General features: G+C 46.8%; 2 protein-coding genes across 4 annotated transcripts; one reads left to right on the top strand and one right to left on the bottom strand.

Moving 5' to 3' along the window:
* The first annotated feature begins 9,995 nt into the window (after positions 1-9,995).
* Positions 9,996-16,503, top strand: LOC123131832 (protein BONZAI 3). Of its 2 annotated transcripts, none has more exons than XM_044551523.1 (16): positions 9,996-10,226; positions 12,051-12,098; positions 12,791-12,936; positions 13,017-13,065; positions 13,276-13,332; positions 13,470-13,640; positions 13,716-13,850; positions 13,960-14,021; positions 14,101-14,188; positions 14,271-14,382; positions 14,470-14,546; positions 14,621-14,758; positions 15,408-15,572; positions 15,642-15,755; positions 15,855-15,951; positions 16,061-16,503. In XM_044551523.1, the coding sequence occupies exons 1-16, from the start codon at positions 10,068-10,070 to the stop codon at positions 16,204-16,206; spliced, it is 1,764 nt and encodes a 587-aa protein (XP_044407458.1). In that variant the 5' UTR covers positions 9,996-10,067; the 3' UTR covers positions 16,207-16,503. The 2 variants fall into 2 exon arrangements, with proteins under 2 accessions (XP_044407458.1, XP_044407457.1); XM_044551522.1 differs by having other exon boundaries at positions 16,058-16,503.
* A 2,766-nt stretch (positions 16,504-19,269) lies between these two features.
* On the bottom strand, positions 19,270-22,693 carry LOC123131831 (uncharacterized). 2 transcript variants are annotated; one of them, XM_044551520.1, is made up of 3 exons: positions 21,542-22,693; positions 20,831-20,933; positions 19,270-20,126 (listed from the first exon to the last, which is right to left on the bottom strand). In XM_044551520.1, the coding sequence occupies exons 1-2, from the start codon at positions 22,647-22,649 to the stop codon at positions 20,878-20,880; spliced, it is 1,164 nt and encodes a 387-aa protein (XP_044407455.1). In that variant the 5' UTR covers positions 22,650-22,693; the 3' UTR covers positions 19,270-20,126; positions 20,831-20,877. The 2 variants fall into 2 exon arrangements, with proteins under 2 accessions (XP_044407455.1, XP_044407454.1); XM_044551519.1 differs by having other exon boundaries at positions 19,270-19,662.
* Positions 22,694-22,877: the final 184 nt, after the last annotated feature.

Below are 22,877 nucleotides of genomic sequence, written 5' to 3'. Positions count from 1 at the left end.
TTTTCCGGTGACCAAAACAGGACTTCCCATATATAAATCTTTACCTCCGGACCATTCTGGAACTCCTCGTGACGTCCGGGATCTCATCCGAGACTCCGAACAACATTCGGTAACCACATACAAACTTCCTTTATAACCCTAGCATCATCGAACCTTAAGTGTGTAGACCCTACGTGTTCGGGAGACATGCAGACATGACCGAGACGTTCTCCGGTCAATAACCAACAGCGGGATCTGGATACCCATGTTGGCTCCCACATGTTCCACAATGATCTCATCGGATGAACCACGATGTCAAGGACTTAATCAATCCCGTATGCAATTCCCTTTGTCCATCGGTACGATACTTGCCCGAGATTCGATCGTCGGTATCCCGATACCTTGTTCAATCTCGTTACCGGCAAGTCTCTTTACTCGTTCCGTAACACATCATCCCGTGATCAACTCCTTGATCACATTGTGCACATTATGATGATGTCCTACCGAGTGGGCCCAGAGATACCTCTCCGTTTACACGGAGTGACAAATCCCAGTCTCGATTCGTGCCAACCCAACAGACACTTTCGGAGATACCCGTAGTGCACCTTTATAGTCACCCAGTTACGTTGTGACGTTTGGCACACCCAAAGCACTCCTACGGTATCCGGGAGTTGCACAATCTCATGGTCTAAGGAAATGATACTTGACATTAGAAAAGCTTTAGCATACGAACTACATGATCTTGTGCTAGGCTTAGGATTGGGTCTTGTCCATCACATCATTCTCCTAATGATGTGATCCCGTTATCAACGACATCCAATGTCCATGGTCAGGAAACCGTAACCATCTATTGATCAACGAGCTAGTCAACTAGAGGCTTACTAGGGACATGGTGTTGTCTATGTATCCACACATGTATCTGAGTTTCCTATCAATACAATTCTAGCATGGATAATAAATGATTATCATGAACAAGGAAATATAATAATAATCAATTTATTATTGCCTCTAGGGCATATTTCCAACATGTAGTTCATCTGTCCCAGACTGCTTTCATGCCTGATAGAAATATCCTTGAAGGGGTTGTTGTCTTGCATGAGACGCTCCATGAGATCCACTCAAAAAAGCTTGATGGAGTAGTTTTTAAACTGGATTTTGAAAAAGCATATGATAAAGTTAAATGGCATTTCCTTCAACAAGCTTTGCGTGTGAAAGGTTTTGATCCAGCCTAGAGAAATTAGATTGATTCCTTTACGCAAAAAGGGAGTGTAGGGATTAAAGTGAATGACGACATAGGACACTATTTCCAGACACACAAGGGGCTAAGGCAAGGAGACCCGATGTCACCGATCATGTTCAACATAGTGGCTGATATGCTGACTATTTTAATAGGACGGGCAAAAGATGCAGGGCAGGTAGGTGGCCTGGTTCCACATCTAGTTGATGGAGGGATTTCCATTCTTCAGTATGCTGATGATACTATCATCTTTATGGAGCACGACTTGGCGAAAGCAAGAAACATGAAGCTGCTATTATGCTTATTTGAACAATTGTCCGGGCTCAAAATTAACTTCCACAAGAGCGAATTGTTTTGCTTCAGAAGAGCTAATGATGACCAGGAGGCGTATAAACAATTGTTCGGCTGTGAATTGGGCTCATTACCGTTTACGTACTTAGGTATACCCATTCATCATCGTAAGCTGACTAGCATAGAGTGGAAATGCATCGAGGATCGTTTTGAAAAGAAACTGAACTGTTGGAAAGTGAAGCTCATGTCATACGGAGGACGATTGATTCTGATTAATTTGGTCCTTACCAGTATGCCTATATTTCTCCTATCCTTTTTCCAGGTTCTGGTGGGTGTCAGGAAAAGGTTAGACTTCTACCGATCTCGATTCTTTTGGCAGAGTGATGAGCTTAAACGAAAGTATAGGCTTGCTAAGTGGGATATAATCTGTAGGCCGAAGGATCAAGGGGGTCTAGGTATTGAAAATCTAGAAGTCAAAAACATATGTTTCCTTAGCAAGTGCTATTTAAACTTTCATCTGAGACGGAGGCTACTTGGGCACAGATTCTGCGTAATAAGTATCTTTATGCTAAAACCTTGGCCCAGGTGAATGTGAGGCCTTCCGACTCACCTTTTTGGAAGGGTTTGATGAGAGTTAAACAACTCTTTTTCAACAAGACAAAATTTATTGTTGGGAATGGAGCTACTACGAGGTTCTGGGAGGATACGTGGCTTGGGGAGACCCCCCTTGCACTTCAATATCCTACTTTGTACAACATTGTTCGACGTAGAGAAGCCTACGTTGCAACTGTTTTACAATCCACTCCCCTTAATATTAGTTTTCGAAGGATGCTAGTTGGAAATCGTTGGGAGACCTGGCTCCATCTTGTAAGACGTTTAATGGTAGTCCAGCTATCCCAGCAGCCAGATCAGCTATATTGGAAACTTACTAAGAACGGTGTGTTCTCGGTCAAATCCATGTATCTGGATGTCATTAACTCTAACGTTATCCCTTCCTCGATACACGTTTGGAAAGTAAAGGTACCCTTACGAATCAAAGTGTTTATGTGGTTTGTGCATAAACAAGTTATTTTAACTAAGTATAACCTGGCAAAACGCTACTGGGTGGGTTCTTCTAGGTGTAGTTTTTGCGATCATAACGAAAACATCAAACACCTCTTTCTTGATTGTCCGTTGGCTAAGATTCTGTGGTGGTCGATTCATATTGCGTTTAATATTAATCAGCCCACCTCTATCAACATGTTATTTGGAACATGGCTTGATGGGGTTGATTCTGATACTGCGAGACACATTCGTGATGGCGTTTGTGCTTTATTTTGGGCAGTATGGAACTGCAGAAATGATTTAGTTTTTAACAGATCAACAAACAATCACTTCTTGCAGGTTAACTTCAGGGCCACGACGTTCATCCGTATGTGGTCGCTACTCACTCCGACGGAGGCCAGGGAGCGTTTGGTTACTGCATCTACCTGATGGGAGATGGTAGCTCGGGATATTTTCAACCGGTTTGGATGACGGTCATGTAATAGGATAGGCATGTAGTGCTCCTATTTTATTTGCCAGCCGGTTGTGGCTTTGGGCTTTAGCTCTTATGAGCTTTTGTTTATTTTCACATTTCGATACTTGGAGACTTTGTTGCTGGATTTCTTTTTCAATAATATGATCCGTATGCATCTTTCTGATGCAGAGACTAAGGTAAACCCCCTTTTCGAAAAAAAGATGGATTTTTTAAAAGACGTACTTCTTTTCTTAAAAAAGTACGATCTGTTTTTAAATATGTACACACTCTAACATTATAAGAAAAATGCAAACAATTTTTAATTTTTAGAAAAAATAAAACCTGTGAATAATATTTGAAATTCTGAACATTTTCTATATTTCAAAACAAATATTTGAAAAATTCATTAATACTCTAAACATTTTTTTGGAAACACGGACGTTTTCTTAAAATTTGAAAATATGAAAAAAAAAGAAAAGAAACCAGAAAAATCCAATAAAAATAAAACATAAGAAACTGGCTCAAAACGTTCGCAAAACTAAACGAGAAAATGTCCGGCTGAATCTAAATGGGTCAGCCCATTTACTCGCTGGCTAGCTCGTCCTTGTGTGTCGCATCAACAATTATACGGAACAAGCGTCAAATAGGGATGCGGGTTCCTTGATCCTGCCAATTTTATCTTCAGGCCCAATAAACTTGAACGGAGGGAGTATCACCCTGACATCCGACCATAAATGCTATTCATTTTCACCATAGTATTGAAAGTATTAAGGCTGGTTGTAATGGGGAGTATCATATACTAGTATCATGCATATGATACTACTGTATGATACTACCTCCCTAATGCATAGTATCATATATTAGTATCATGTAGTACTTTATTTATTGCCATGCATGACACAAAGTAGCATATCATTTAATATGATACGGTATCATGATATGATACTACACCCTCTCTTTCTTCATTTAATGCTATGACACCTCATCAAAATTGCCTAGTTGGCATGCATGATACTAATTATGATACTACCATTACGACCAGCCTAAGCTTCTAGATTTGGGTTTCGTATTTGGAGATGGGCATCGGCAAGCGAGACCGGTGGATGGTGATGGTGTCGGGATCGAGACTTCTATGATAACGATGATGAGAGAAGTGACAACAGAGGCGTGACAATCATTTAGGTAGTCGGCTCTTGTCTGGCGTGTCCATGGGATTCGTGTTAACAAGTGTTGTATATTTGTACTCATATATGTATTGTATACGGCCTGCGTGCCGGTTCTGTTGTAACCACCCGTTGTTCAGACGGATCACGACCCGCTCCTCTAGCTGTGGCCTGTGTGCCTACATCTGTGCTAGCAGTTCAGCTCCTCACTATATGTACTCTGTAACCTGTTCTCTATCAATAGCATCAGTGTGTGTGGAAATCCCAACTTTAGCTTGGTATCAGTCGCCATGGCCTTTGAGGACCTCTTCGGCGAACCTCCCTCCCCGGCGCCCCACTCCTCCTCCTCCTCCTCGTCGGTTCACTCCGGGACCTCTCCTCTCCTCTCCACCACTGTCGCCGCCACCCTTTCCCTCAACGCCCCTCCTTCCTCCTCCCAGCTTCCGCTCACCATCCACAACGACCACATCTCCAACTACATCAAATTCAAACTGGATCCGGCGAAGAATAACTTCTCTAAGTGGCGCACCTTCTTCCGCATCGTTCTCAGCCAGTACCGCGTCGAGGATCACGTCGATCGCCCCCCACCTGCTAATGCCAACGCCGCTTGGCTCGCCATCGACCACCGTCTGACGCTTTGGATCCTCTTCACTCTTGCGGATTCTCTCCTGGACCTCATCACCGGTGGTGCCGTCACCGCCTACACGGCGTGGCACCGCATCTCCGACTACTTCCTCGCCAACCAGGGGGCCCAGGTCCTCCATCTCACTCGTCGGTACAGGAATCTGCAGCAGGGCGATCTACCCATCGTCGAGGACGCCCGTCGCCTTAAATCTTTGGCGGACAACTTGGCGGACGTTGGTGCCGCCGTCACCGACTACGACCTCACCATGCAGCTGCTTCACGGCCTTGCGCCGCGCTTCGAGACGATCCGCATCGTGCTGGGGGACACGAACCCACTCCCTCCCTTCGGCATGGTGCGCTCGCGCCTCGAGCTCGCTGAGTACAATCTCTCCCTCCGCGCTGCCACCGAGGGCGCCTCCGCCCTCTCCATCACCAACGGCAGCCCTGGTGGCTCCGGCGGCTCCGGTGGCTCTGGTGGCTCCGGTGATCGCGGCGACCGCGCTCCTCCTGGCGCCCCCGCCGGGCGTGGCACCGGTGGCGCCCGTGGCTCTGGCACTGATCGTGGCCGTGGCCGTGGTCGCGGTGGCTCCGGCCGAGGCCGGGGGCGTCCTGACTCCGGCGGCCGCGGCCCTCAGCAGGCGCCGGCGACTCCGTGGACGGGCTACTTCGCACCCTACAGCATGGCACTGCCTCCTCCCCGCCCTGGCTGGGCACCTCCCAATGCTGCGGGGGTCCTTGGCCCTCGCCCCGGCGTGCACTCACAGGTCTACCCTATGATGTTCTCTGGACCAGCGCCTCACGCCGTTCCCTCACCGTACCTGTCGGGCCCTTCCTCATGGGATCACGCCGCCCTCTTCAACACCGCCTCCAGCCAGCACGACCTCCCCAACACTGGTGCAGAATGGTTCCTCGACTCCGGCGCCTCCACTCATGTCACCGGCAACTCTGGTAACCTCTTTACGTCTCGTTCTCTTCCAAAGCATTCTCGTTCAAGTATTACTGTTGGTAATGGGGCTCATCTTCCTATTGTTGCTACGGGCTCTACCACCCTCTCTCCCTCCCATCTTTCCCTTCGTGATGTTGTCATCTGTCCTGGTGTCGTCCAAAATCTAATCTCTGTTCGCAAATTATCCACTGACAATAATGTTTCCGTTGAATTTAATCCCCATGGTTTTTCTGTGAAGGATTTTCTCACCAGGAGACTCATCATGACGTCCAGTAGTCCCAGTCCACTCTACCCGCTTCATGGCAACCCTTCCACCGGCGGCGCTGCATTCCATACTACGAGTGGTGATCTATGGCACAGGCGGCTTGGCCATCCGGGCAAGGCCTCATTAGTTTCCCTTTCCAAGACTTTACTTCCCGATTGTAATAATGCTCGTAGCTCCTCTTGTACTGCCTGTCAACTTGGAAGACAACCACGTTTATCTTTTCCTTCATCCAATAATGTCACTTCTGCTCCGTTTGGTCTGATTCATTGTGATCTTTGGGCGTCTCCTATTACAAGTTTTTCTGGTTATGCGTATTATCTTACTATCTTAGATGATTATACTCACTACTCTTGGTCTTTTCCGTTACGCCACAAGTCCGACACCTCCCTCACCCTTCAACCCTTCTTTCTCTACATCCTTACCCAATTCCACACACTCATTAAATGCATGCAATGTGACAATGGCGGCAAATTCATCAACACCTCCCTCCGCACCTTCTTCTCCAACAACGGCATCACCTACCGCCTCTCTTGCCCTCACACATCACCATAAAATGGCAAGGCAGAACACATGATACGCACCACCAACGACGTTGTCCGCACACTTCTCCTTCAAGCCCGCCTTCCTCCCCAGTTTTGGGTCGAGGCCCTACACACTGCCACCCTTCTTCTCAATCGTCGCCCATCCACAAAAATTGCACCACACACCCCATACTTCCTTCTCACCGGCGTCCAACCCCGCTACAATCATCTTCGCATTTTTCGGCTGCTTATGTTTCCCCAACCTCTACGCCACTAGCCCTCACAAACTTGCTCCACGGTCCACCCGTTGTGTTTTTGTTGGGTACCCTCTCGAACAGAAGGGATATGGGTGTTTCGATCTTCACACTCGCAAAGTCATCGTGTCCCGTCACGTCCTCTTTGATGAAACGGAATTTCCCTACCTCCCGCCCACACAGCCGCCCCCAGCCACACCATCCGCAACGGATCCGCCCGCCTTGATATGCCCTCGCGCGATCTGTTCCGGGATCTGCGCTCCACCTACCTTGTCCGCACCATCCCCTAGCGGATCTCTCGCAGGCGGACCCTGCGACCCCATGCAGCCATCCACGTCCCGCCATGTGCCCGCCTGCTCCCCCTCTACCTCCAACGGATCCACCTCCCCACCCAACGGATCCCACGCATCCCCTCCTCCCACGCCACCTACCGCGTCGTCTACTTCCCCGACCGAATCCTCCTCTGATTCCGCGCCTTCCTCCCCTGACGCCTCTGCTTCCGGCCCCACCAAATCCTCCTCTTGTTCCGCGCCGCCACTCCCTCCCCTCCACGTCTCCCCCCAATGCAGTCCCCATCCTACCTCCTCTAAACCCACATAAAATGACAACCCGGGCAAAATCTGGTTTTGCTCAACCGAGACGTTTATTTTCCGTCACCTCCTCTACTGATATATATTTCACCACTTCCCTCTTCTTACAAATCTACCTTAAAGGATCCCCATTGGCACACAGCTATGCTTGATGAGTTTAATGCCTTGTTAAAGAATGATACGTAGTGTTTGGTTCCTAGACCTGTAGGTGTCAATGTGGTCACCGGGAAGTGGATCTTTCGGCACAAGCTTCACCCGGATGGCTCGTTAGCTCGCTACAAGGCTCGTTGGGTTCTCTGTGGGTTCACTCAACAAGAGGGCATCGACTACACCGAGACCTTTAGTCTGGTTGTCAAACCGGCTATGGTGTGTGTGGTTCTTAGCCTCGCCACTGCTCACTCTTGGCCCATCCATCAAATGGATGTCAAAAATGCCTTTCTCCATGGCACACTTGGTGAAATCGTCTATTGCAATCAGCCCGCCGGCTTCCTTGATTCCTCTCGCCCCACCCATGTCTGCCTTATGAAAAAGTCATTGTACGGGTTGAAGCAGGCGCCTCGCACTTGGTTCCTTCGGTTACGGGCTTTCCTTCTCTCATTGGGTTTCGTTGCTTCTAGGTGCAACACTTCCCTCTTTATTTTTCGTCATGGTTCAACCATTGCCTATCTCCTTCTGTACGTGGATGACATCATCCTCACCGCCAACACCACCTCCACCTTACACTCCATCATCTCATCCCTCAAGTCCGAATTTTCCATGACAGATCTTGGTGACATTCACCACTTCCTTGGTGTCAACGTAACCCGCTCCAAGCATGGCCTCTTCCTCTCCCAACAACAATACATCCTCGAGATCTTAGACCGCGCCAAGATGAGCAATTGCAACCCCATCGCCACGCCCGTCGACACAAAGTCCAAACTTTCTGCCACCGCTGGCGCACCCGTTCCCGACCCCACCCTCTATCGCAGCATCGCAGGCGCCCTCCAGTATCTTACTTTGACACGTCCTGACATCTCCTACGCGGTGCAACAGGCTTGTCTCTTCATGCATGATCCACACACCTCTCATCTTCAGTTCGTCAAGCGGATCTTGCGGTATCTCCAGGCCACCTCTCATTACGGGCTCCAACTCTATCACTCTCCTGGCCATGACTTGGTGGCTTATTCTTATGCGGATTGGGCCGGTTGCCCTGACACTCGGAAATCCACCTCAGGGTTTTGCGTTTTCCTTGGTCCAAACCTCATCTCTTGGTCTTCTAAGCGCCAAAACACGGTCTCTCGGTCCAGCGCCGAAGCGGAGTACCGGGCCGTCGCAAATTGTGTCGTTGAATCTTGCTGGCTTCGCCAATTGCTCACTGAGTTGCATCGCCCTCCATCCCGTGCCACACTTGTATACTGTGACAACATCAGCGCCACATATCTGTCTTCGAACCCGGTTCAACATCAGCGAACCAAACACATCGAGATCGACTTGCACTTTGTTCGTGACCGGGTGGCCCTCGGCGAGGCTCGCGTTCTGCACGTCCCGAGCGGCTCTCAATTTGCTGACGTGTTTACCAAGGGGCTTCCTACGCCGATCTTCACAGAGTTTCGCTCCAGTCTGAACATCCTACCTGGCGGAGTTCCGACTGCGGGGGCCTGTTAACAAGTGTTGTATATTTATACTCATACATGTGTTGTATACGGCCTGCGTGCCGGTTCTGTTGTAATCACCCGCTGCTCAGACGGATCACGATCCGCTCCTCTAGCTGTGGCGCTCCTCTAGCTGTGGCCTACATGCCTACGTCTGCGCTAGCAATTCAGCTCCTCACTATATGTACTCTGTAACCTGTTCTCTATCAATAGCAGCAGTGTGTGTGGAAATCCCAACTTTAGCTATTAGCGCAGATTGTTTTGTTGCGGTGAAGTCGAAGCTATGACGGTAAACCCTTGGTGGCAACGATGACACGCAACAGGTGGTTTGTTCGGTGGTCTTCAGTGATGCCAACCTTGCATAGTAAGTCCTTCAGTACTTTTCGGTAAAAAAATCTACAAGTGATTTTTAGGCGTTTTTCGGGTACAAACAAGTGCATGAAGAATCACGTGAACAAATGCTCCCAGAAACACACCGAGGAGGTGCTTGCTCCCACACACACACATGTGTGCCCATGTGAATTTCCCGTTGATCGATGCATAAGCGCTCTCTCTCTCTCTCTCTCTCTCTCTCTCTCTCTCTCATTATTCGTGAAAATAATGATAATCATAGCACACGGCTAGAGAACCGCGTGTGAGGAAATACCGCGGCGACCTCAGATTTGGTTCTCAGTCTTTTCCCCGAAGAACGAGGAAACCGTGTACGAGCACTATGCATGCATCCGCGTGAAAAATACTGGTATCGGTAACCGAATAACAGGGGCCGTTTCCTTCTGAGAAAAGCCCAGGAAACTCACGCCAAGCCCATCTGACGCGTGGGCCTCTGCCACATCGCGCGCTCCGCACTCCGTGGCTCCTTCCTTTTTGCAGGCATATAAACAACGCGGCTTCTTCTCGAAAAAAAAGGAAAAAAAAGTAACGCGGCCTACAAATATGAGCTGCTGCCTGGCGGAAGCCCCCGCAAGCAGGGGATTTCTGCCTCTCAACTCTCTCTCTCTCTCTCTCTCAGCAAGTAAACTCGTATTCAAACCTGAGGGCCGCAGGCTCGCTCCGGAGTCGGGATCGGGGATGGGGGGCTGCTTCTCCGGCGACGTGCGCGGCGGCACGGAGGCCATCGGCGGGGGCGCGAGCGGGGCGGCGGCGGGGCAGGGCCAGGGCGGGCCCAACGAGGCGCTCGACCACTTCCTCCAGGGCCACGGGCTGCGCGGCCTCTACACCCCTCTCGAGGTGATGCTCGCTTGCTCGTTCCCCACCTCCACGCGAAACCCTAGCTAGTGCCCAGTCCAGTCCACGAGCCCTCGCTCGCTCGCTCGCCAGTCATGGAGAATTTCCCAGAATGGTTGTGCTTCACGGATCCGTCGTGGTCGCGATTGAGGCGGGTTTTTTTGGGGGGCGAGGAGGGAATTTGGGGGTCGTCGGGAGGGAACCGCTGGCGACGGGGATTTGGTGGGCCTTCGCTGTCAAGCGAGGTGGAGTTCGGGTGTCGTTCATTTGTTTATTGGTAAATGTGCTCCGCTGTCACAACGGCCAGGCGGATGTTATCGACAACCTCTCGGCATTACAAATTGCAATTGTATATCGCTTTGATTCCGGTTTAGATCCCACTTTTTAATATGCAAGTGTGCCTCGCTTTGCGCCGATTTTTTAATGCGCGCAATTTAGGGGGATTTTACTCTATGAAGCGGGTTTTCTGAAATGCTGGCGCTCGTCTCTGGAATTGGGTTTTGGGTTATTTTGGGAATATGTGGGTATTATATTTAGGTTTTTGTGCATTTCGTCTGCTGGTCTGCGTCCACGAGATTGTTCGGTATCATTTAGGGGAATGTTAAAAATCCGACGTCAGATTTTTAAGCAAATTCCCATCCTGGCGACAACATAATCTGCTATAAAAAAACGTTCGAGTTGTAGCGAAATCCTACTTTTATGAGTTCTCATCTAAGTAGCTGGGAAATTAGTCTCTGTCGGAGCCAACTCGGATGTGCGGCGCTAGCGCACCTCAATTCTGTATGTTTCCTAAGTTTTGTTTTTGGGCATCAACTGCATGCATGCGGATGAATTTGTTAAGTTTTTATTTTACAGAATGGCATGCGATTTCTCGGTGATCTGCTTGTGCAGGAATAAGATCCTAATTGCGTAATATTTTCAGTTTCTGCATGCGGTTCCTCCATTGGTGGTCGCATAGAAATTTGATGGACCGGTCTCTGGAAAACATTGTTTTAGTTTTGATTGAAATTTTGACGCCTGGATCATTTTCTGGAAGTGGGTCAGGAATGGTCAAATATATTTTAGGCCGGAGTGGGTGGTGGCGGACATCAATCGCCTGCTTTACAAATGGAACAATGTTGTGCAGACGATGGAGCACTAAGGGTGTGTTTGGTAGGGTGCATGAGGGTAAAAGTTCTCAATCCGACCCACTTTTGTTTGTTTGGTAGGGTGCATGGGCTCGCATGAGCTATGCTCAACTGATGCAAAAAGGGCCCTCAGCTATGTCCATCTCATGCACCCCAGAGAGGGTGCATGGAGGCAGCCATGCTGGCATCGACCCTCGTCCCCACCCACCAGACCACGTTCAGATATGTTTAAATTTTTAAAAATTGTTCATAATTTCAAACTTTGTTAAAATTTTCCAAATATAGTTCAGAATTTTCCAAATTTGTTTAAATTTTCGAAAATATTCTGAATTTCAATTTTTGTTTAAATTTTCAAATTTAGAATTTCAAATTTTGTTTGAATTTTCAAAAATATTAGAATTCCAAAATTCATTTAAATTTTAAAAAATCCTCGGAATTTCAAAAAATGTTCAGAATTTTAAATTTGATTTAATTTTAAAAAAATCAAAAAAATTCAAAGTTTCAAAATATGTTTAAATTTTCAAAAAAAATAAGAATTTTAAAACTAGTTCAGTGTATGGTGGTGTTGCATGCTAATAAGATAATTTTGAACCAGTTCAGTGTATGGTGGTGTTGCATGCTAATAAGTTCTCAACTAGCTGATAGTGGACGTCAATATGATCTGCCTTGATTGACATGTCACCATCTTCCTGCATTACAGCTATCTTTTTCAGCTTCCAAGTTGAGAGATATGGATGCTCTTTCTAAGGTAAAAACTACCATCCAGTTATTCGAAGCATTTCAATATCTATATCTCTATTCCCTTTCTGGTAGTGCATCTTACTGTACCATAACTTGAAAAGTGAAATTAAAATCTGTTGGAACTGAAGTAGATGCTGCTAAATGTTCGATATCCTTTGGCCTTTTGCTAAAATAACAAGTTTAAAACAAACAAAACTATACGATTATGTATGAATCAGTGCAGATTCGTGTTTCTGTATCCACATGTCATTTGTTTACCCTCTTATTGTTCCATTTTCACCCTTTCTAGCGCCGAAAAAAGATAAACTATTTTTTATTTAGCCCTACAATTTCTATGTAAAGAAAAACAATGCATGCTAATATTCAGTTTTAGCTAAGAACAAGATGGCTTACATTTTTAATAGTTGAAACTTGAAATCGCTATCCCCAAAAGCGGCATGCCTGATTTCCATGATAGGTTGCTCTATTTTTCAGTTTAATTTTGATTTGTTTGTACACCAAAGATCATTGCATTGCCAATCAATTCATATTCAATCATTGTGTTTAAGTATATGCATTCTACTGTCAAAGTTTTAATTGTAGTGTACAAATCCTTTTACAGCAAAGTGTGCAACAGAAAATTATGGTGTTTGCTTGGTTGCTTTTCTTGTGTATGTGTATGTATCCTCCTCAGCTATAACTGTCATCTGCTTGGTGCAGAGTGATCCTATGTTGGTGGTTTACACAAAAATGGATGGAAGGCTAGAAGAGATTGGCCGCACTGAAGTGATATTGAATTCACTGAAACCATTGTGGATCACAAAAACTATGATAAATTACCAATTTGAGATTGTGCAACCCCTCGTGTAAGTTTATAAAACTATATACATACTGATTACTTGTAGAAAGCACATACTAACTGCTACTTTTTTGGGGCTCATGATAGATTCAGGATATATGACATTGACACAAAGTACCATAACACACCAGTGAAGGTATATTATGTGCCCTTAATTCATGTTTTTGTTTCACCCAAATAGAGTTGTCTTAATTGTTTCATTGTGGAGAAAAATAATTGTAAGTTTTCTGTAGGCTATCTGTTATCTTCAATGACTCACAGAAGACAGCAACATTATAGCCTGCTTAAAATTTCTAGTCTATTACTTTATGCAACTATTGAAGCCTGAATCATTTATATTATGCAGATGTTGAACTTGGCTCAGCAAGATTTTCTAGGGGAAGCATTCTGCAATTTATCCGAGGTCGTGCAAAATCAGTTATATGATACAGTGCATAATCCAGCTGTGGTGTATAATTTATCTAAATAAATGTAAATTAAGAAGAGAGAAACACAAACACACTCCTGATATCTATTTGCACCCCTTTGCTCTTTTCACAGATAGTCACAAAGTTCAACCATAGCCTAACTTTGAACCTTCGAAATGGTTCTGGACATGCCCTTCAGGGCACAATGATAGTACACGCTGAAGAAACTGCTTCATCAAGGATGGCAGTTGAGATGACATTCCACTGCCTGAACCTTGATAACAAGGACACCTTCTCCAAAAGTGTATGCATAACTTCCTTGGTAGTCGTAAGGTGGCAAATTACTTGCAGTTCTAAATAAATGGTTTTTATTGTGCAGGATCCCTTCTTGAGAGTATCAAGACTGTCAGAAAGTGCTGTTGCCATTCCTATATGTAAAACAGAAGTGATCAATAACAACTTAAACCCTGTTTGGAGGCCTATAACACTGACATCACAACAATACAGTAGCAGGGCAAGTACATTTTTCTAGTATATGAATATTTGTGTCGGCCTTGTTTAGCAAGAGTGTAATTCAAGGTCAATCTAATATATATTTTCTTCTAATATGTACTTTATTTCAGGATGACCCACTGCTAGTTGAGTGTTTTGATTTTGATGCCAGTGGCGACCATGAACTTATGGGGTAGGTTGGGTGAGGAAGTATTCTGGCATCTTTTGCCATTGATACCGAGTTTAATTACTTTTGCTTTTCTGACAAATAGGGCTCTCCAGACAACTATCGCTCAGCTTGAAAATCTATATAAGTCAAAGGCTGGAGCAAATTTTTACAGCCGTAAGGGACAAAAGAAGGTTTGATTTCAACTATATGACACAATCTACTTAACAAAAAATTACTCCATCTAACCTCTCGATGTAACCAATCTGTGTTCAGTTGAAAGGACAGTTGTTCTTGGATACGTTCCAGGAAAAAGTTCAACATACTTTCTTGGACTATATTTCCAGCGGGTTTGAGCTCAATTTTATGGTAGCTGTAGATTTTACTGGTTAGTTCTCGTTGGGAGCTTAAATGATTTATCTATAGCTCTGTCAATCATCTGTGGCTTATGTGTGGTTATTCCACGTGTTTCCAGCATCAAATGGCGACCCTCGTACACCACAATCTTTGCACTACATTGACCCCTCTGGCAGACTAAACTCATACCAGCAGGTTTGGAATTTTCTGACATTGCTGAGATATTATTTAAACTGAAAGCCTTCTTATTGAACCATTTGATGTACCAGGCAATTCTAGGGGTAAGCGAAGTTCTGCAGTTTTATGACAAAGATAGACGATTTCCTGCATGGGGTTTTGGTGCAAGGACACCACAAGGATCTGTATCCCACTGTTTCAACTTGAATGCAAGTACCAATGACTGTGAGGTGAGTTTCATGCCTGGAGAGCTACTGCCAATTTAATTTTAGTTAGTTTTTGACAATGGACGATACTGAAAAGAAACATTCCCCTATTACCAACTTTTGGATATTTGTGAACCAATGATTTTTGGAGCTACTAGTCTTTTCTGTTTCCATGTTTTGCTTTTGCAGTAGTATTTGAACAAGTAATGCTTCACACATGAGAATGTAATGCTGCAAGCCCAATTGTGTTCAGCCGCATATCCTGTTTTTCCCTTCCTTACAAATGTTAGTGTGCAGATATCGATTACTAAGAAATTAGGTTCCTGTTGGACTCATAAATCTCATTAATTACAAAATACTGATATGGTCTTATCATACTTGCCCTGTCTCATCCTCCTTAATTACTTGTATATATGTACTCTTAACGTCTCGTTTAATAGTCACAAATGTCACCTATTGGTATGGCAAATATGGTGCGACAAATGATGTGTGGTAATTGTTCCTGAAATATTGCTGAATGTTGCCAGAAAATAAGAGCAACCTGTAGAATAGCTGATGGTATTTATATTGCTTAGATCAGTTTTTCGAATCTTTTGTATTTACCAGCTGAGGGCACCTAGATTTCTCAGTTAGACCGCCGTTGAAGTTTACGGATTTTCTGTTCCTATCACAGGTTGTTGGATTTGAAGGCATCATGTCAGCATACTCTTCTACTCTGTACAGTGTTTCTCTGTCAGGGCCAACCTTGTTTGGGCCCGTGATCAACAAAGCTGCAGAAATTGCCAGCCATTCTGCGCAATACGGGAACAACAGATATTTTGTCCTGCTCATTATCACGGTATGTACTCATTAATATCCTCATGTGACCTCTGTTCACAAAACTCACCCGAGCACTGTATATATGCAGGATGGAGTTATCACCGACGAGCAAGAAACAAAGGATTCTATTGTAAGGGCATCAGATTTGCCGTTGTCGATTCTCATCGTGGGAGTCGGGGGTGCTGACTTCACTCAAATGAGGGTAAATCATTTACTGAATATGTGATAAATATTTCATCCCCTCAACATTTTCCTTGTAGTAGTAAATATTTTATCTGGCAATTCTCCTTGGCATTGTCAGACTCTGGATGCGGACTTGGGTAAGCGCCTTCAAAGCTCGACAGGCAGGGTGGCGACGCGTGACATCGTCCAGTTTGTCCCCATGAGGGAAGTCCAAGGTCAGCCTTAGTTTCGCATTCTGTCACCATCAACTTATTTCAGCTCTTTGCTTATAGTATCACTGCCGAACAAGCGCGACTGATCGATCGATGACGGTTTTATCAGCAGGTGGGCAGGTCACCGTTGTCCAGAGCCTGCTGGAGGAGCTGCCTGGGCAGTTCCTGGAATACATGCGCACCCGGGGCATCATGCCGCGACCACCCCAGCACGCCTCGGCGCCGCCAGCGTACCCCCCTCCCCCTCCCCAGCTGTGAAGGAACCCCGCCGGACCTGCCACCCCACACGAGCTGGTCTGCGCGTACATACCAGCTGGCAATTGTAGATTCTACCGTCTCTCTGTCTGACTAACTCCTGTCGCGTCTGCACTCTACATCCAACATTAGGTACTGAACCCCGTTGGTCGATAACTTTTCCACCCAGGTATAGGACGTCGCTGCAAACACTACGTATGAAAAATGTGATACCTCGTGTTTTTTTCTTTTTTGCACTGAACTGCTGCTATATATCATATGTTGGTCACTTTGTCACCGACAAGGAGTTATCTCCTAGGCGACCCATCTTGTCATTGTGTACATTTACTTGAGGTTTTGTTTATCGTTATCGTCCATGTCATGCAATTCTTGGGGCGGCTATCGGGGGTTGCCTGTTGCTGGAGACGGTGGAGAAAATTTGCGGATGGCTTGGTATCACATTTGCTAAGCACAAACATAGTAATGCACTCCTGTGGAATAAATAGGCGGGACTGAAATTAGTCAATTCGGACATCAATCCTGCTGGAAGATCTAGGGCTTCCGGTGCGAACATACCCTCTTCTAGTGCCGCTGGTCCACCTCTTGCTAGGAGCCTCTCTTTGGGTTTGAAATGACCCTACGACCTTCTCAAGCACAAGCAAGGAGTAAAACTCACAAGGAGTGACCCCTTCCGAAAAAGCCGGGCTAGGCAACGCGGGGCTCGCCAGAGAGGGCTGTTACAGCAAAGCCCCTTTCCTTTTCATCTTCTTGACCAAGAATCACCCCAAACTTTACACATGGCCATTATATCGTACTCAAGAATTGTGGTACCACTAAATTGGTCTCAAGATTGTATCCCACTTGGATCACCAGGCTATGTATGCGCCCGCCGAACAGCCGAGCGCCTTTCTTCGTGTTGTCTTTCTGTGTTTATGCTCGGCTTGCACGGGTAGAAGCCGAGTCTTCGAATTACTCGGCTTCTACTAGTGCAAGCCGAGTATAAACACAGAAAGACCCTCCATCACCACCTACTACCTCACAATGGTTGATCAAACCAATTGACAAGCTCTAGAGAGGTTTTCTTTGGCGTGGTGAGGAAGAAGCCACGGGTATCCATTGTGCAGTGAATTGGAAGCAAGTGTGTTCACCAAAAAGACTTGGGGACTTAGGTATCAAGAACCTTGAATTGTTCAGCCGCTCCCTTAGGCTGTGATGGCTCTCGAACTCCCGGATCTCCCCCTCGCGGCCTTGAACTGGGACCAAATTGCCTTGCTCTCCCGTGGACACGGCCTTGTTCAACGCTGCAACTGAAATCACTCTTGGTAACGGAGGATCAACAAAATGTTGGTCCTCCTGCTAGCTAAACGGAGCAGCCCCAAAGAACTTGGCCCCCAACCTGTACAAACTGGCATGGAGGAAGAACGCCTCGGCAGAAACTGCACTATCCAATGGCAACTGAATGAGAGGCTTCGTCGATTGACAACAACTGAAGATATGCACTGTTTCTGGTCCCTTTGGCAACAAATTCAACTTGTCAACCTCTCTGAGGAGCTTGATACAATATGTTGGAAAGCATCCACTTCCAATACCTACTCTGCCTCCTCGGCCTACAATCTGTAGTTCTTGGGCTCCATCAACCGGCCAACCCTGAATAAAATTTGGCACATCAAATCTGAAGGAAAAGTGAAGTTCTTCTTTTTTTGCGGGGAAAAAAGTGAAGTATCTTAACAACTGCCTAACAGCAGCACTCTTGTAAGTTCTTTATTTATAATGCAAAGGCAGAGCATCTGCCATTTTTCCTCGAACAAAAGGCGAGTGACTGAAAATTTACACTCGGCAGACGGATAAGCACAAGGCAAAAAATATTTGTGAGCTTTCACATCCGCAGACTGTCGATTGATATATGGAGTAGACGACCGCAGGTGAGCATGGTTCATGTCAACCACGATCATGGAGGCCTCACCATGAAACTCCTCCTTCCGCAACAGGTAACACAGAACATCCGGGCCATCGGCGCTGATGATCGGGAACTCGGGAAGACGCCGATGAGGTACACTAGGATCCGCCAAAAGGCGATCCAGGTCGATCACACGATGCGGCTCCCACTCGAACCTGGAGTCGCTACCAGCATGTCATGTTCAAAGTCCAAGTGGTGATTTTTTGGCGCTGTTGCTGTTGCTGCTGCTGCCCTCGCCTGCAGCCAATGTGGAAGTCATTGTCAATGTGGACGAAGCGCATCTCGCCCTTGCTGATGGACACACTAGGCACCATTTAACCCGTACCTCGGCAGGGTACTCTATTCCTCAAAGGAATGGCACGAAATGTAGCACCGGCGAGCAGGTGCCGGAGAAATCGAATAGCAGGACACCGCTGAAGTAGTCGACCCAGCACAGAAAACGTCCCTCGAATGCGAGCACGGAGCTCGGTTGACCAGAGGTTGGGGAAGCACACGCCATTGCTCTGTGGGGCATTCTTGAGGAAGAACGTCCACTTTCATGACTTGGAGATGAAGACACAGAGCTCGACACGCATGGAACAAGCGCCTGCAACTCGTTACTTGGAGGAGCCGCGAGGGTGAAGGACACGTACATGGGAGTCATGGAGTGGCCGCTGTCCATGTTGAGTCCAACAGCTGTCTTGTTCCTGCTGACGGCCTCACGGCCAGAGGCTAGGTCACCGTACCAGTGGGTGCGGCTCATGCAATCCAGCATCACCCAGTCGGGGAAGACGGCGATCTCCTCCTCCAGCTCCGGTGTGCCTCCGGTGGCCATGGCGACTGGGATCAGGAATATATAAACCCTAAACCTAGCTAAAAATAGGGCGACAGACTTAAGTTATACTAGCAGGGCCAGATTATTGGGCCAGGCAAGCAGGTGCAATACAACATCAACTAGCCAGAATCAAATACTGTAATAGAAATTATTCCAACACACGCAGACTCTATCACACATACGATGCACTTGATAAATCATGGAACATAAGCAAATGGAGTGAGACAATGAAAACTGACAGACACACACACGCACCAAATGCAAGCCAAGGCCATCAGGCAGGCAAGCTTTGATAATACTGTTAGTGGACCAATAATTGAAGCAAGACGAAGTATTCATCATGAAAGTTGAATGGCTATTTGTGTCCAGAAATTAGATAAGAGTCGTGCTATACACACAGCAAGTTTTGCACGACTCATAGACGATGATTGAATCCAGCCGAGCATGCATATGACTGAGAAGGGCACTAGCCGCTGGATTTGCACATCGTGCACATGTCGGGCACAAGTATTGTGCGGGAAGAAGTTTCGATTAGGTAATAACAGCGGGTAGTTATCAAATTAAATGATTAATTCCTGCAGTTACTCTCCACACTCGATGAGTGTGCGCTACAGAGAGTCGATCGACATGTGAAGCGCACGAAATAGAAGAACCTGCAGCATACAATCCCATTCCTGCATCTCAGCAACCAGAACGCAGTTCTAGACACCTGTGGAGAAATCATGGGAAACCCATTAAAGTTATACAGTCTCATAATTTGTGTGTGATTCAAATACTGTAGTAAACATTAGTTTCATCACTGGAAATTGCGCTGAAAACTCCAAACCAGCAATATTTGGGAGAAAACAGTAACAGAAACAGCAAACGCAAATATGTAATATGCAGTGCTGTGATATACTTGCAGCTTCTAGAGTAATAAAAACAGAGAACGCAAATAGGTAATACCAATGCAATTCTAGACACCTGAGACCAGATTTTTTAGAGGAAAAAGACTCTCGACCAGGCCCCATTTCCGCTGCTGAAAACAAAACCAGGTAACAAAGTATACTTTAAACAGCACACAGGAGTGAGGACGGGGCGTCGACCCGTTGGCTGGGCAGCTGAGGTTGCTGCCAGCCCACCCGAGTTCGTTCGAGTCCCGACACGGACACGCGGTGCTCACGGAGTTTTCTCCTATAAAAAAAAGCCAACGAGGGTTAGCCCTTGGGTTGGTCTCATTTTTTTTAACAGCACACAGGAGTAGGCAGATGCGCCAGACCAGCAACAAACATGACAGAAACTAGAACTACCAGAACCAAACATCCTCAGCTTCAAAACAAAAAAGCCTCACAAGCACTACGCATCGACAGGCAAACCTGAGAGCAGATGTTTGCAACGTTGATGGCCAATTTGACTCCACGTGAAGCATACTAAATGGAAGAATCTACATACTACAGTCTACAGCACAGAATCCAAGTCCTGCATCTCAGCAACCAGGATACAATTCTAGACACCTGTGGAGCGCTCAATGTCATTAGTAAAACCAATTTGCCATTCATTCATGGAGAAGCGATTAAAGTTATACAATCTCACATTTTTGGCATGATCCAAACAGTAGAGAGGGGGAGAAAACATGAGCAAATAGAAGAGAAGGTAGCTGGGTGAAGGAGTGATGAAGGGAACTGAAAGCGGCTGAGGAATGGATGAGGAAGCGAGGCCTGGAGGAAAGATCCAACATGCCAATAAAGAGCAGTGGGAGGCGGCCAGGTTGGCGCGAGCTGAGCTAAGGTTCATGGGGAGTATCTTGAGTCCTCGCTTACATACAGAAGGCAAGCTTATGTTTATTCAAAAAGAACATTTCAGATATACCTCAACTTACATGCAGAAGACAAGCTTACCTACTCAACCAATACATCATAATAACATAATGAACCAGACAGTCATCTTAAGGGTTGTGCAAAAGTTCAGCTCCATTATGTCCTCCACCACCAATGCTTGTTTCTACAAGCATAAGAAGTCAAACAACCAATGATATTCCAATGGAAAGCCAACTAAATACGGGAAGGCATCAAAGGGAATATTTAGATGAACTCAAATGTGCTTTTAGAAGAAAAAACAAGTGAGCTTTGATACAGCATTGACAAATCCTAGCAACATAAGTAATTGTGCCTATTCAGATTTAGTCTGTCTTAAAATAAATTAAGCCTGAAAAGATGAAATAAGCTCAGTTTATTTAAAAGGGTGGCCACCCGCAGCTCCTATAATTAAGTGATAAAACAAACAATTGTTTTATAAATTTTAAACCTAGTCATTGTTACAGCAGGAGTCTCCTAGAAATGATAAAATAAGCAATTCATTTACAATTTTCTAATCAAGTCATTGTTACAGATTTACAGGTTTTTAGCACGATTAGCACAGATAAAAATGTTCAATGGTAGAAGCATAATTCGCTTTAAGCTTCCAAATGCACGTATTAAGCTAATCTATTTGACATTCTAGTTGGTTCAAGCTAGTTTTTCATGCAGTCATCTTCAACTTCCAACTGTCAAGTTCTAATTTTGAGTCAAAAGTGTACTAGAGATATGCGCATTGTAAAGGCATTCTGTTACCTCCAGTATAGACACTTTCTAATGGTTGATGGAAATGCGAACTGATGGTTTCGGACATCTTCTTGAACTGCAATGACTCGAGCTGGACCATGAAGTGGCCGGCAACTGTCTGCACCACCACCGTATTATTGTACTCGGCCAAGCCTAGCATCACCGTGTACCTTTTGTCCTCTGAATTCAGGGAAAGCAGCGTGTCTAGCTCAAAAGTTCTCCCCAGAACCCATGAGGCCTCGCCATCACAATCAATCTTCCTCCTCCATAATTGGACATTGCAGTCTGACTTGAATAGAACACCAAGCCCGCCATCCTCTGCCCGCATAACCGTGGATTGGCAACGGCCCGCATCCAAAATATCCACAGGCCCTGGTATCACGGTTAGGATCCCCATATTCAAATCAAACTCAAGGATTCCAGAACAGCTACCCGTAATCAAACAGTGAAGGGAATCCCCAATCAGCACAGGCACCCCCCTAAAATCGAAGTCCACTGGCACCTCATTTGGAAGCGGAGTCGAGATGAGACCGCCCCATACGCCCGCCTCGGACGAGTAAACGCAGGCGGTGATCACTTGTTTGTCTCTGCCCAACAAGACCACCTGGAAGTGGCTGATGGCCCCGGCGGCGCGAAGCACCGCCCCGCCGATCCCCTGCTTCGTGTCGAACCCCGGGGGAATGTCGAGGCGGTGCTGGTCTCCGGTGACGGGGTCCCACACCAGGACCTTGATCCAACACGGGAGGAACATGAGCAGGAGGCCGTGGCGGCAGTCGAGGAAAGTGATGGGGCCGCGGCCGGCGAGCTGCAAGGAGAAGCGCTCGGCGGGGACGCGATTGGGGGCCTCCATGGTGGGCACGAAGGAGACGATCGGGCTCTGCTTGTCCCTGATGAAGCAGCCGAGGATGGGAGGGCTGCGGCGGTGGCGGAGGCGGAAGCGGCTGACGAAGCCGGGGTCGGAGACGAGGCGGCGCCAGCGGGTGCAGACGGCCGAGGCGCGCGGGAGGGAGGACGGATCCGGGGAGAGGCGGAGGAGGACCTCGTCGAGCAGGTCGTCGTCCTCCAGCGGCGGCGCCGACGTCGGGCGGGGGCGGAGGCGGCGGTGGCTGGACGTCATCTCGCCCTCCTCACTTGCTCGTGCGTGGGTGGGGTGTGGTGGACTCTAACTGCAGGTTGGCCCAAAGGGGCACTGGAGAGGAGAAAAGTGAGGCTGCTTGGGCCCTGGGCATCTTGCTGTAGGGGCACTCTAGCTAGCCTAGGGCCTGGGGATTAGCCCAATCCTAGGTCCACCCCTGATGTCAGCGTCAGTTTTTATGCAACAATCAATCGGCCCCCTCTCTCTAAT

Source organism: Triticum aestivum, chromosome 6A (assembly GCF_018294505.1).
Source record: "Triticum aestivum cultivar Chinese Spring chromosome 6A, IWGSC CS RefSeq v2.1, whole genome shotgun sequence".
Lineage (NCBI taxonomy): Eukaryota > Viridiplantae > Streptophyta > Magnoliopsida > Poales > Poaceae > Triticum > Triticum aestivum.
Note: the sequence above shows the minus strand (reverse complement) of the source record. Positions and strands in the feature narration are given on the sequence as shown.

Excerpts from the sequence above, each read along its gene's own strand:
- LOC123131831 (XM_044551520.1), bottom strand. The coding sequence starts at position 22,649 with ATGACGTCCAGCCACCGCCGCCTCCGCCCCCGCCCGACGTCGGCGCCG. Across the intron at positions 20,934-21,541 it reads AGAAAGTGTCTATACTGGAG|AAACAAGCATTGGTGGTGGA; the intron begins GTAACAGAATGC and ends TTATGCTTGTAG.
- LOC123131832 (XM_044551522.1), top strand. The coding sequence starts at position 10,068 with ATGGGGGGCTGCTTCTCCGGCGACGTGCGCGGCGGCACGGAGGCCATC. Across the intron at positions 13,641-13,715 it reads AGGACACCTTCTCCAAAAGT|GATCCCTTCTTGAGAGTATC; the intron begins GTATGCATAACT and ends TTTATTGTGCAG. Across the intron at positions 14,547-14,620 it reads GACTAAACTCATACCAGCAG|GCAATTCTAGGGGTAAGCGA; the intron begins GTTTGGAATTTT and ends TTGATGTACCAG.